At 38.2% G+C, this 14902-nt stretch overlaps 1 protein-coding gene across 1 annotated transcript in view; it reads right to left on the bottom strand.

The window, feature by feature from the left end:
• LOC306846787 (CUB and sushi domain-containing protein 3-like) overlaps window positions 1–14902 on the bottom strand; it is a gene marked incomplete at its 5' end in the record, with an annotated part of 460366 nt that overhangs the window by 306223 nt on the left and 139241 nt on the right. The window contains one exon of the mRNA XM_079380399.1: window positions 7083–7277. Within this exon, the coding sequence (XP_079236525.1) occupies window positions 7083–7277 (195 nt within the window). The remainder of the gene's footprint in view (window positions 1–7082; window positions 7278–14902) is intronic.

The raw sequence follows: 14902 nt of genomic DNA on the forward strand, positions 1-14902 counted from the left end.
GGGAGCAGGGTATTTGTGTTTCATAATGAAGCCGTTGGGAAAGCACTTGACAAATAGAACAAAAAGAATGAATGGCAGCGATGACTGACCCAGAAGAGAAGAAATTGTTGAATAAAGTCGTTATTTTTGTTTTCTTTTCGCACTAAAAAATATTCTCTTAGCTTCATAAAATTAAGGTTGAACCACTGATGTCACATGGACTATTGTAAAAATGTCCTAACTAACTTTCTGGGCCTTGAAAGTGGTAGTTTCATTGCTGTCTATGCACAGTCAGAAAGCTCTTGGATTTCATGAAAAATATCTTAAATTGTCTTCTGAAGATGAATAAAGATTTCACAGTTTGGAACTACAGAGGGTGAGTAATTAATGACAGAATTTCCATTTTTGGGTGAACTATCCCTTTAAGCATTTTAGTGTAACAGCTGTTTGAACTCTCAGGATAAAGCGCTTTTTACTGGTATTTTATTCCAAACTGTAAGCACTAAGGAGATGTCCGCACTGCTCTTTTAGCTGATTCATACCACAAGTTATCAAATGGTGAGCTCATTTGGCAGTAAGCCTTGGAATGAGGTGACATTTCAGGGCTTTTTCCTAGACATCCCACTTCCATTTAGCATCTAAGAGGACTAGAGCTTAGATCAGCATTGTTCCACCTCTAGAGTGGGGCTGGTGTCCAAGACGAGGCAGTGCGACAGACAAAAAAAAAAAAAAACACAAACAACCAAAATTTGTACTCCTTCATACATAAAAGGCTTAATTTTGGTGCAGAGTGACTGAAAGAGCACACAATGTATTCGTCCAGAAGACGCGCTCTGTGTGTGAAGATTACCTTAGAGAAGCGATCAAAGAACTGTCAGGCTACTCTGTGTGTCTAATATTAACATTCCTAAATATAACGTCTGTCTGTCACTGAAGTCTTACTTAAAAATAGATCAAATAAGAGTTGAGGCTCTTTTCTTTTCCTTTCAAGCAGGACTGTGAATAATTCATGGCTCTGTCCAAACAAAACCACAACGATAGTCACATTAAAGACCTGGCAAACATCCTTTCTTTCCTGTCTTGTGTTTCCACTGCACAGGTCCAAAAAATACTTTCTGAGGTATTAAAAAAAAAACAATTTAAATTTATTTTGCTTTAACACTGATATCGGGTATTTACAGTCAGCAGCTAAATCTATTTTATGTCTAATCTCCAAGCTCTTTGTTGCACGTCTTTGGTGAAATGAAATTATGAGGGCAAGAGTGTAAAGTAATACCTTAATTGGCATTAAACTGTTATTGCAACCGCTAAACATGGCAGTGGGAGAAAAAGCTGAGGGAGTAATTATCACTTCACTCTTTAAATCATGATGGATGTATCATAGGCTGCCTGCACTGATGTGAAGAAAAACACCAAAGGCAGTGAACGTCTGTGGCATATGGCACGGCAGCCTGTGTACTAAGTCACTGAGGTCTTTAAGAGGTCTGTGTGATAATGCTAGTTAGCGAGACTGCTATTTTTTTTTTTTAATACTATGCAGAGACAGCGAGAAATATTATTATCTATCTCACATGACCATTACATAAATACAGCTCAGTATGTGTGTCTCCTTATATAATGAACACATGTTCACAACAAACACATGTTCCATATTTTCAGAACTACAAACTTGTAAAAATGATTTGTTTTGTCTTTGGTCATGTCTTATTTTGCCTAGGGCACCAAGTGAGCCAGGACAGCCACTAGTGCCCCCTCACAAAAACAGGTGGATGACGCCGCTGGCAAATAGTAAGCCAAGTTATCGAAGACTGGCTTCCCAGAAGAACATAAACACTGTGGCTTGGTAAAACTTTCAAAACTTTGCTTGTCAGCAGCATGTCAGCTTATGGCTCAAATAATGGTTTGAAATTGGTGGCAGGACTACCTGTTTGACCAAACAAATAGCAGACAGGAGGCGGAGCAGAATTCCTGTGTATAAGTAAAGTGATTCTTACAAAATTGACTGCTTCAATTCAATGGAGCAATTAAGAGCCGATTTCCAAATAATTTTCACAGAAATGCTTGTGCTCTTCGAATACGGCCAATAACAGCTTTGTTTGGTGCTGTTATTGGTGCAGAAATGACACACTCCTCAAATACATGTTGCTGAGCGGTCTCAAAAACTAACATCTCTCTTTTGTGTCTTTCTAAGAGGGATGCTGAGAAACCTGAAAAAGTTGGTATCAACTTCTGGGCATTGGCTGATTCTGCACTAGAGTTCATCTTCAAACCATGCAAGTTCAAAATCTCTGGGTATCAGCTGTACTTTTGAACCCTGAGTGAGCTCACTGCAGCAGTCTCCTCTGATTCAAGATTCAAGATTTTTATTTGTCACATACACAATTATACAGGGTATAACCAGCAGTGAAATGTAGGTCAGGTCCGCTCCAAGGACAGTACAATTATAAAGTATACAAATATTAAGAAAAAGAAAAGTAGGAAAAATAAGAGAATAAAATTAAATAAAAGATAAAAAAATATAAATATAAATGTGCAGGTCAGTACAGGTCAGTATGTTGTTGACTTAAATAGTAAAAAGAGGAATGTGCAAAAAGAATGTGCAAAAAGTCCAGGGTATTTAAATAGCAGCAATATGAGGTAGAGAAAAATTATGAATAGCTATTGATATGGTGATATATACATGGAGTCATGTGATGTTATGACACAGAGTTAGAGTTTAGGAGCCTGATGGCCTGGGGGAAGAAGCTCCTCCTAAGTCTCTCAGTTTTTGCCATCAGGCTACGGAAGCGCTTACCAGATGGAAGCAAAGTGAATAGTCGGTTACCAGGGTGATTTGAGTCCTTGATTATTTTGACAGCTCTATTTTTGCAGCGTTTGAGGTAGATGTCCTGCAGAGAGGGGAGAGCAGACCCTGAGATGCGCTCAGCTAAGCGCACAACTCTCTGTAGTGCTTTGCAGTCCTGATTGGAGCTGTTTCCATACCACACTGAGATGCACTGAGTCAATACACTTTCTATGGTCCCTGAATAGAAAGTTTTCAGGATTACTGGTGAGACCCTGAATTTCCTCATCTGTCGCAGATGGTACAGTCTTTGCCTGGCTTTCTTAACCTGTGTTTGGATGTGTGTAGTCCAAGTCAGGTTCTCGGAGATGTTTACACCAAGGTACTTGAAGCTACTCACCCTCTCCACAGGGGTCCCACTGATCATAAGAGGAGTGTAGGGCTGCTGCTGTCTCTTCCTATAGTCCATGATCAGCTCTTTAGTTTTGCTCACATTCAGAGAGAATGGAGGTATTCACAGAGATGCAGGTATTCACCTCCTCTTCTGGCATGGCTCCCATCTCAGATCATCCAATACGGTCATTGCTGCACTCCACTGCTGTACTCATGTAATAAATGGCATTCGTCCATCACTTTAATGGCAGTTGCACATAGGAATTGAATTCAAGGGAATTACATACTATCCCACAGGCTGTGGCGAGATCTTTCAAACCACAGCATAAATCAACATCATTATGGCTATATAGTTTAAGCTAATGGAATACAGATAGTCTAGCATCTGCAGTGTGGTACCTAACATGAATTAGAGAATCTTTATATGAGATTCTCAAACTTTTCAGGTGGCGTTAAAATGAAAATCCCAAGGGGTTAACAATTACCACAAAACAATTACCCACCTAAAATGAACTAGATTGCTACATTTACCTTACAAAATCACATGAGCCAACTGTTCGCTAACAAATTGGACTAAACACACGTTATACACATACTATATAACTGCTGGTTATGTTAACATTAATAACCAATTCTAAACAATTCATTGCTATGACTTGATTAAATGAATATATATATATATAATATTTATAATTAAAACTATAATATAAATAACATAACAAATAAAACTAAAATAACGTTCTATAGTCTTTCTCAGATTGCCAAATCACCAATGTTGGTGAAAAACAGGCTTGCATTTTTTTTCTTTTTTCTTTTTGGTCAGACATGTTCTTCATGGGCTTAAATTGTGCAGTTAGAGACAGATTCTCTAAACCAATCAAGTCAGCGCATAAGCAATCCCTGGCAAGAGCATTGCATTTAAGAAGGCTGTGGGTGTCAGCTCGAATTTCGGCAGGGCTGCTCAAAGTGGTGTGGGATTGATCAGGGATTTACGTTGTTAAGCAGGTGGTCCCCATGGTTGTCAAAGCCAGACAGGAAGGGGAAAGGAGAAGCACGACTGCTGCAGCCCACAGCGAGTTTGAACTCTTTAATAAAAAAAGACCCTGTCAAAATTCAAGTGAAGCAAATCAAAAGCCAGTCATTAAGGCTCATAGCCTCAGTGTCGAATTATCAGTGGTTTAATGTTCCTTGAGGAATTCCATCCGACAAAGGATAATTTTAGCAATTCCACACTTGGCCTTGGTAAGTAGGATTGGTTTAGGAGCATAAGCACTAGTGGAGAACGGTAAAGATCATTGGAAGCCATATATACTTACACGCAATGATCAATTTGGTTAATTAACTAACTTGCATTACAGAGTGACGTTATTTGTGTTTTCTCGCTACATGCTTGACCTTTAAAGGCACCGGTTTCCAGCCGAGATTTTTGGACTTTACAGGATTTACAGCGAAGGCATGCGATGATAAGAGGTAACTTCAATCGGCTAATTCAAAGCTTGAAGTGAATCTGAAATTCAGTCTCTGACCTAAATGATGCCATTTTATAGCTGTATGATTAACATAGTTACTTTCCCTCAGTCGTGACAAGATGGCCCATTTCACTTGGGTTTACCAGTTTGTTATCCTTGACCTCTGCAAAGGACAGAGCCCATCCACAAACATTTATTAGAAGCCAAAATTTACTGGACCAAATTAGCCAACTCAATATGTTAATAAAACATGCCGAGAGCTCGTCTGGATGATTTCCAGATACAAAATGGTTTGCTTCTCGGTCTAAAAAAGCAGCATTGATTTTGCTGACTGCGTTAAGGGCTTTTTTTTATTGAGGCAGCTGCTCAGTTTCAAAAACAGAAAATGCTCAGGAAAATTAAAAAAAGAAAAAAGAAAAGACAATTCTCTGAGGGTCTCACACTGTCTAATGAGATTATTTTTACGATGAACAAGTCCCATGGCGTTGTGCAGCATGGGATTGGCTGTTGACTGTATTGTTTGGTAATGTCAGGGCTAAGAGTTTTCACCCTAGCTAAATAAAAATATCTGTGACCGTCGTTGCGGTTCGACTACCTGTGCAGCAGTGCTGTCATGCCTATTTCACACCTTGATACTGCAGACTGACCAACTGTGCCAAAGGCATCCAAGAATGGAGATATGCACAACCAAGCAATTTTGAGAAAAAAATCTTGAAACTGAATTTAGAAACAGCTGACAGAAACCACTATTTGCTTCAGTCAATTCCAAAATACCAAAATGCTGAAAATGCAGTATTAAAGTATTAAATTAGTAAAGTATGTATTATAGCTTTCTGAATTGTTTATATATATATATATATATATATATATATATATATATATATATATATATATATATATATATATCGTGGCCTAATGGCCTAAAACACTTTTTCACACAGGGCCATTGGATTTTGTTTTCCCTTCATAAAAAAAACCTTCATTTAAAAACTGCATGTTGTGTTTACTTGTGTTATCTTTGATTAATATTTAAATTTGTTTGATGATCTGAAACATTACAAGTGTGACAAACATGCAATAAAAATAAAAAATCAGGAAAGGGGCCAACACTTTTTCACACCACTGTATATATAAGCCACAAATATCCTTGAGAGCTTTTTATATCTCCACTTCTGCATTCAGAGATGCATACATTACAGAATTTTAGCATAACATTGACATTTGCGAAAGCAGTATTTCTAAAGGTCCTCTGACTTAAGGTTTAAAATGGACCCCCCCCCCTTTAATCTAAAATTAATGGTAACTGTAAATTGCCGGGCAAAAATAATTTCAGAGCTGCTTTTATGTAAAAATCTCCCATCTACTTTGCTCATAAAAGGGGAAAAGGGCAGATACCATCTACCACAATGATTCACTTTTTTGTCAAGGTAACTTATGAGTAGAAAATTAAGAATGTTCTGTGATGTTTTCATGAATATCCAATTACTAAATGCACTAATAGAGACACCAAACCCAACATGCATTATAAAATGTACTTAATGTGGAATGAAAATCACATCTTTGCGACAGTACTGTATGCATTTCCATAATTAATCAACAAAATATTCAATAATCAAAACACATCCACGCATTTAACACATAAAAGCTTAAAGTTGTTCCCTGAAGAAAGTGCCAGATGACAAGTGCAGCAAACACAGTGGTCTGCTCCTCCATACCCCACTGCATTCTGGGCCAGGTTGAGGCTCCACATTTTAGTACCTCAGGCTATTTTCTATTCAAGCAGAGTTGGCTTTGCAATTTGTGTCCAACCAAAGCAAGCATGATCCAGACGCTGTCATTTCCCTCTTTCTATTAAACACGCTGGAGCAGAAACCGGCGAAGGCTGTCTATGGAGAGATTCTTATTTGAGAATGGTCATGGCTAATGCACATTATAATTGGTCTGAACATAGGACAATAAATCTTGATACCTTCGCAAAAAACACACAGAGTCCTGACTCATCTTTTCAGGGGAAAAATAACAGTGTGGGGCAAGTAAAGTGAGCTGAATTATGAAAGGGAATCAAAAACTGCTTGAAAGAGTCAAATAAATGCAAAAGGACCCTTATGGGGCTTTAAATAAAAGAATGGAAGATTGAAATAGAAGGACAGAAAATAAACATGGAAATGTAAGAGCTGATAAGAGCAAAGATGTGATGTGGTTCTAATGTTCAAGAGGCCTCAAAATGAAAGGCTTGATCTGTTGCGCCATTTCTAATAAAAATAACCTAGTACTTATACCCCACTATAGCCACTCGCTGATATATTCACCCATACATGCACGCATATACGCACAAGCACCCGCATGGACAAAAGAACACAGAAAAACATCACAAACTCATGCAGGGAAACTCACAAACACGCAGACACTTGCAGTGCATCATGCATTTCACATGTAGAGATATTTGGCTGCTTGCTTACCTCTGCAGATGGGCACTGGGAAGTCCCATACGGCAGCATTGCCTGCATTGGTCACACAGGTGAGCTGAGGATGGCCATCCAGCACGTAGCCAGTTACACAGCTGTAGCGGATCTTGTCGCCTACATTGAAGCGCGTCCCGTACAGGATGCCTTTAGGTGGGACGCCAGGGTTCCCACAAGAACTGCTCTGCAATTCTAAAAAGAAAAATTTCACTTTAAGCATGTTATTTATATACTACCATCCAAACATTTTAAAGGAAGCCTATTATACCCACCAAAGCTGCAGTTATTTAATAAAAATACAGTAAACACAGTAATATTGTAATAGTAAAATTGTATACAAAGAACAGCATATATTTGAAATATAAATATTTTCTTTGAAATAGAAATCCATTATAATGTCTTTGTCTATTTTTGATTAATTTAATGCAACTTTGCGGAAATAAATGTATTAATTTCTTTAAAAAAACAGCACTACTGTTCAAAACCCCAAACATTTGAACAGTAGTGCAAATATTTTATTTTATTTTATTTTAAATGTATTTTGGCAATCAATTCAGACTAGTTATTCTCCATACATTCAAGAATGTAAACATAATTCATAATTGTAATTCATAGTAAACAAAATTATTCTTGGCACTATTACCATGCCCCACTGACAAGCCAAGGGCTACAGGAGCAAAAGCGCAACACTTTTTCTGAATTATTTGTTGTTTAATAACCAATTCATGCTTTATGTTCTGGTTGGATCCAAACCAAGGGCAGAGCGGTAGCACTCTGAAATTACTGTGGCCCAGGGACTAGTTTGGGAAATAAAGAAAGAGGTACATTGATTGCGCTGTTACATAAGGCTTGGCGTCAGACATCTTGCTAGTGGGAGGCCATGACTTCACTGCTGACTTTTAGAAGGTTTAGACAGACAACTCTAACAATGGAGGCCTACTTATGTTTCCATGCTGTTGTTTATAGACCTTAAACTTACACTTCTTATTGTGTCTTTATTTCTGAAGACCCAACAAGCATTGCAAAAGAAAACCAGTAAAACTGACCACAGTGCAAAATATTTAATGGCATTTTTTCCTGCTGATTTTATGAATTACTATTGATTTGGCCAAGAAAAGTAACAAACAGAGGATCTATCGAGCAAGATTAATTACTTCATTACGTCAAACAATACAGCAAGAACCTTAACCACACAAAGGAAAACAAAATGACTAACGAAAAATGCTCTGATGCAAATACCACATAAAAATACAAAGGCTTAAAGAGACAATTACCCAATAACTATGTAAAGATGCCATCCTTAAGTCACAACCATCACTTTCTAATCCTGTTTACTTGAACAAATACTCATAATAATCTTTTACAAAAGTCATTGTACAATATGTTGTACGTTTCATTGTACAATGTGTTACGCCGTAATATGCCACTTAGCCGTTTTCCCAGAGGCTTTGGTTTTGTTTAGTACTTTTGTAATTATTTATTAAGTAATCACAAATGCTCAGCAAATTATGGATTTCTAGCTAAAAGTCTTGCTCGTAATGATTTCTGGAGTTTCGAACATGTAAAATATAATCCATAGTGTGGCTAAGGTTTCTTAATGACCGACATAACATAAAACACCAATACATCTTTAAATTAACACATTAGACCTCTAGTTTTCGCTAATAATAAGCAACATTATGATTTCGATGCACTGGACTCCTGGAAAAAGACATGCAGCAGAACAAAGTCATATCCATGTCCTTACTTATTCACTTGGCAACTCCCCTTATTTAATATCCCTAATTACCTCTATTTCAGAGCGAGTAAAATGGGTTGAATTAAATGACGGACATCAACTGAACATGCCTCTCCCTTTTCAAAACAGTGGACCCTGATCTCAGTATGTTATGGCTGGATAATTTAAAGATCTTAAGGGTGATTGTTGGAGTGTAAATTGCACAATAAGAACAAAAAAATATGAGCATGTTAATCCCTCAGCATGTTAATTGTGTTGATTATAACCTGCTGACGCCCGATTCGCATTTAGGAAATGAAAGTGTCGGGAACAAGCATCCAACCGCCAACACCATGTTGGATGTGAAAAAGTGTTACATTGGAAGTATTAAATAAAAAAGGATAAATGTGATAATCTTGTGTCAGCAGAACAGGCATTCAAAGCCCTTGAGGGCTGTCAATTTTGCCATTTAGAGTGGTGATGGATCACTCGCGTTTGTCATTGAGGCAGACGGGAATATCAATGAAACGAAAATGAGAGATCCGGTACATCAGCGGAAAAGACAACAAAAACCAGCCAACTGTCCATGCCATGCTTTGTCATTTTAAGTGAGTGTCTCTGTATTGGTCATTAGACATGAGAAGCCTGTACGGAATATTTTTTAAAAAGCATTCCAGTATGCCATATTGAGAGAGAGAGAGAGAGAGAGAGAGAGAGAGAGAGAGAGCGAGAGAGAGAGAGAGAAGTTCACATAGAGTCTTACAAGGTTAAATTTGTTAGTTAATACATTGCAAATCATGAACTTACAATGATTTAAAATAAATATATTTTTACAGCATTTATTAATCTTGGTTAATGTTAATTTCATATACATTTGAAATGAACATAAATGTATTATTTATAAACAGATCGCATATAAATCGCATAATAAAAATATGCTATTTTTGTTAGTGTATAATAATTTGTACTACTACTTCTAATAATAAATTCTACACAAACTGTACAATAATCAAAAACTACTGTACTTAATACAAAATAATAATAATAATAATATTTTTTATTATTGTTGTTGTTGTTTATATAGTGACTGAGCTTTACAAAACATGCCAATAATACTTTAACGCCTAAACAAAATATAAATTAAGCAACCCACACATTAAAGACAACATAAGAATGAAGGAGCCAGAGTCCAGAGTAATGGTATGGGTCTGTGATTCACTCGTCCAAACAGGAAAAATAAAAGGTCCAAAAATGTACTGCCTGCTGGAGCAATGAACCAAACAGCCATGACAGGGAAAAATGGCTGGACCTCATGCAGCGAACAGGAACATACGATGGCCACATCCACCACACAACATAATACCTCTGTCAAGGACACAACTGAACCGTCCCCAGTGGCACAAACGTATCACAGTTATTTACTTATTTTGTCCATAATCACATTATAAAAAATGCTTCTTTATTAAAAAGTAGTCCAAACTGTCTCCCCTGCTTCATATTTGCATAAAGCCTAAGCCATCCGACTGAATTCCAGTATGATTTAGCAAAGGTTACAAATCTTCCAGTAATCTCTCTGATAAGTCAGTGTGACACAGACACGCCCCAGGGAGAGTCTGGCCTTCTCCAGGGGTCTGAGATCTCCTCTCAGAACCAGTGTGAGCTACAGAGTGACAGGAGGATAACATCTAAGCTTGTTAATGCCCTTCACTGGCCCATCACGATCCTCTCTTCAGCCCTCTTTCTGTAAAAGATCACCACTGCACTTCAAATCGCAGCCGCCACCGTCGGATTCAGTGTCAGGTTCACTTAGAAATCGTCTCTAAGGAAACAACACAGAGCCATCTGGTTTTCCCGTGGAGCTCTCCAACCGATTCGGATAAAACCAGGTCACAATTGCAAATGAATGTATCATTCAAGCAATCTGTACAAATCCATATTCATAGAAAGAAAGGCAAGTTCTCCCGTTCTGAATGGATAAGAAGCACTCAAAAGGGCTATAATGAGAAAGTGCCAGGAACAGTATTCTTTCATCTTTTCTAGTGATCTCACAAAGACACCGAAGTTTCAGTATCAGTTCCTTCTCTTCTGTTTTATTAAGAAACTTCCCAAAGATGCAAAGCATAGAAAATTTTTAGCAATTACATATTTTGGGGCATCTCTAACAGCAAGTGCATAGTTATGTAAAATTAAAAAGGGCTTGCAAATTTTGAGAAATCCCGCCAAAGCTATACATTGCAAGGATTTATTATTTATGGCAGTGGTATTCATGCGCATAGTCACTCTGGCGCTTATTTTTTCTTGCAAGTTTACTTGAACAGCTTAAACACTTTCAGGATTCAACATAGAAAATCTTAGCGACTTTGAAAGCAGAAGTTCTTCAGAGAACAGATTTTTATACATTTTTGAGTAAGAGTAAGGGGGGGGGGGGGTAATTACAATTCACATAATTAAAACCCTGAAATGTAGAAGACAGTGAATCACACACTTGGCTTGAAAATGTTCCTGGGTTTTACAACAAATTGAGGCTATGCCAGTATAATTTGGTTTGAAGATTCACTTCACTACACATATCTAAGCTCCAAGACTCAACTTTAGGTTGGGGAATGGGTTTTAAACTGTAGAACTGGCTGGCTTTCTTATCAGCAGACCTCCGTTTGGACTGGCCATTCATCACCGTCCTGCTGCCTTAGACATGTAGCGCTGGGGCTGGACCTTGCAGCTTGGACTCTCGGGTGACAGTACATTTCCTGCCCTCAATGTTCCATCTTTTGTACCAGCTAATACGTGGTCTATCGATTACATTTGTAAAAAAGCAGGATGTACTTTCGGATGTTTTTTTGTTGTTGTTGTTGAGTCCCAAAGGGAAAGCAAAAATCTGCAGTATCTAGGTGGGTGGACAGCAAAGCGCTTGCAGGAAGTGGCTAATTCTCTTTCAGCGCAATGTTTCTAAATAAACTGGCCAGAAGTTAGTGGATAAGTAGCATTGGCATTTAAAGATAATTAAATATAGGCTGCAACTACTAGTTCACTTTCTTCTAAAGTTGTTTGTTGATCTTGTTTAGTTAAAGGGCAAGTGTCATTTCCAATAGAGTCACTAAAAGGAACTGCAAAATAAAAACTGTTTGAAAAAGGTTTCCTGAACACATCTATTGGTCAGAAATACTGATGCCCCGCCCCAAACACACGTCATTGGTTAAACAACTGTTGCTGTGTCTGGTTTACGATTCTCAAAACAGAACAATGTTTTGTTAGTGCTGGAGTGCTTACCGTTTTTGTGCTGTCTCTGCATATTAAGCTAGGTTAGTGGCTGTTTTAAAGGAATATTTCAGGTACAATATAAGTCGCTACCACTTACCAACAAAAGTGAAAGGTGGTGTTCTGTAAATGTTAAAATACCCACTGTTGTCACTAGTAGTTTCAACAAGGCATTTGTGGTTTACAGGGAAAACTCACCCAAAAATTCTGTCAATTTACTCACTCTCATGTAATTCCAAACCTTTAAGAACTTCTGTCTTCTGTGGAACAAAAGAAGATTATATTTTGAAGAATGCATTTTCTGAGTGAAATTATATCTACTACTTTTACAGCTTCATTGGCATGACCAGGTAAAGCCTAAAGCATCCATAAAAAAGATGAAAGATCAAATAACACAAAAATCAGCCGAATTAATGTGGTTTTATTCAATTAAGCTTCAAATTTGCTGCTTTTTAAAACCTCCACATTTTGCAATTACTTCTATTCTAAGTGCCTCACTGCAGCCTCAATTTTTGCTGCTACTGCTTCTTTTTAGTATTTATTATTTTTTTAAAGAAAGAAAAAAAGGGTACAGAAATGACATAAAATAACAAATTCATGGAAATATACATGATAACAAGACAAGATAACTGTTCTTAGAGATTACAGTCATAATAAATCATGTCATATCGATGACAATGGCAGAGGCCTCCTCTGCCTTTTCATCTACATCATGTTTTTTATTTAAAAAAAGAAGAGCAAAGCTGATATCACAGATTTTATAATTTTTTATAATTACCCAAGTGTCCTCTAAAGAACTACTCATGCATGCTAAAATTGAGACGGCAATTTTCACAAACAGCTGTCTTCTCCCATCAGCACATGGAGGTTCAGCAGAGAGCCTGACGATATCCCCCAGCCCTTTGTGCGACAAGGTCCAAGAAGACTCATCTTCAACATGACGACGCCATGTGAGAAAAACAAACATCTCATCCTTCCGGAGGAAGAGTCTGTTATCCAGCAGCTTAAGACGAGCAGAAAGCAACTTGAAGTTTTCCAGAGGCATATGACCTAAGAGGCCCCGCCGCTGCCCAACGCATTAGCATCCCAATTTGGTTTCAATACAGCCCAAGACTGGTGCCGAAGGGGCGACTTTATTACTATGTGTTGTAACCTCGCCTCAACGCTCTCTTGCTTATAAATTATTCTCCTTTCAGGGCAGAGAAGCAAGGCGCCGATACACTTGCAATCCCTCAGGAATAATAAGATCCTTAAACCCATTTCCATCTGCCAGCAAGCAGCAATGAGTGTGTTGGCCTCGCCGTTCAATTCTGGAAGAGGTATAATGAAAATATTCTCTTTTCATTATCACAATTATGACTGCATGGCTAGAAAGGATGGATTTCTTTGTTTCCAGCTGGACGTGGACGCTCAGTCCTGCATGGCGTTCACACAGCTGCTTGGCTGAGATGGGCTGTGTTTCCCTCTGACACTATTTTCTCCATATTTGTCCCAAGATAAAACATTACAGGCGTAGCTCTATACTAAGCAAACAAAGTTGGGAGAGAAAACCAAATGTGAAAAAAAGAGGTCTACGGGGCATACTTTCAATCACACTTTATTATTGAGATGGATGATACAGCAAACTGGGAAAAAAATAAAAATAAATGCCTGACCAAAACCATCGAGGCTTTAGTAAAGTATTGCTGTTTTGGGCGAAGATGGTTCATATCACCACCTACAACCTAATGTTTTGAAAAAAGGCCAATTCACATACACGCTCAGACACGCCTCATACACGCCTGACAACTGATCATCTTTGCGGTCTTTGGGGTTCATAACGCTTTCAAAATGACCTCATTTGGAGCAAATGTACCTCTCTGAACTAACTTCAATGTTGCTGGCTTGATAAGCAAAGCCATAGACAATGCAGCATTTCATAACGGACAGAAATGAAAGCCCATTGCGGTTGATTGTTGTTTTATGTCAAAACACATGGTTGGATTATAGAGAACATGTGTCATACAGCACACCACTCTCATCTATTTCAATCCATCATGGCTAAACCAAAGCTTTACACACTTTGATCATCTGCCTTGTGAGATCACAGAAACCAAAGGTAAGATTGCTCTTGTAAATGAATCCGAACAAAAGATGAAAGGGGGGACTGTAGACTATGTATATGTTCATTATTCACCCCCAACCCCACCTCCCGTCCCTGCAATCCGCCGTCAGTTGTATAGCAATAAACTCAGCGACTGCTTTCATAAACTTTGACGGAAATCTGACCTTGCTACTTTAATGTCATCAGAGGAACCTAAAGATCAGCCAATTGTGTATTGATCGAGGGCCTGCTCTGGTATGGAAGGGCTGTGCTCACAGGTGCGGGCTAAAGGAGACAGACTGCAAACTAATGGGTCCCACCATCAGCGGCTCATCTCCAGCACAGTGCCATTTCCTTTGATTCTCATCAAAAAGGACTCCAGCTGCCTTTTGATCAGGCCTCGGCAAGGATGCCCTTGCTTACCTCCTCTTACTAATTGAGGGACGCTTTTTGTGCTCTGTGTAGGTGTAATTAATTAACTCAGGTTATTAATTATTGTTGCTGGTTTGAGAGCGTCTGAACAGCAAATATTTTTCTATTTCCTAATTATGAGGAAGGAGTATCATTTATGATTAAATGAAATCATCATTCACAGATTGCATTTGACCCATGCTGAAATGGAAATTGATATGCTGTTCATCTTAACGCCATAAATGATCTAGATTCACTGTTTGCATTGTGAAAACGTGGTCTTTTGGTCTTTATTAGCCCCGAGCAAATGTGGGTTGATCTGACCACAATTTATCAAATTACCAAAACCTT

Source organism: Barbus barbus (genome assembly GCF_936440315.1).
Source record: "Barbus barbus genome assembly, chromosome: 27".
Taxonomy (NCBI): Eukaryota; Metazoa; Chordata; class Actinopteri; order Cypriniformes; family Cyprinidae; genus Barbus; species Barbus barbus.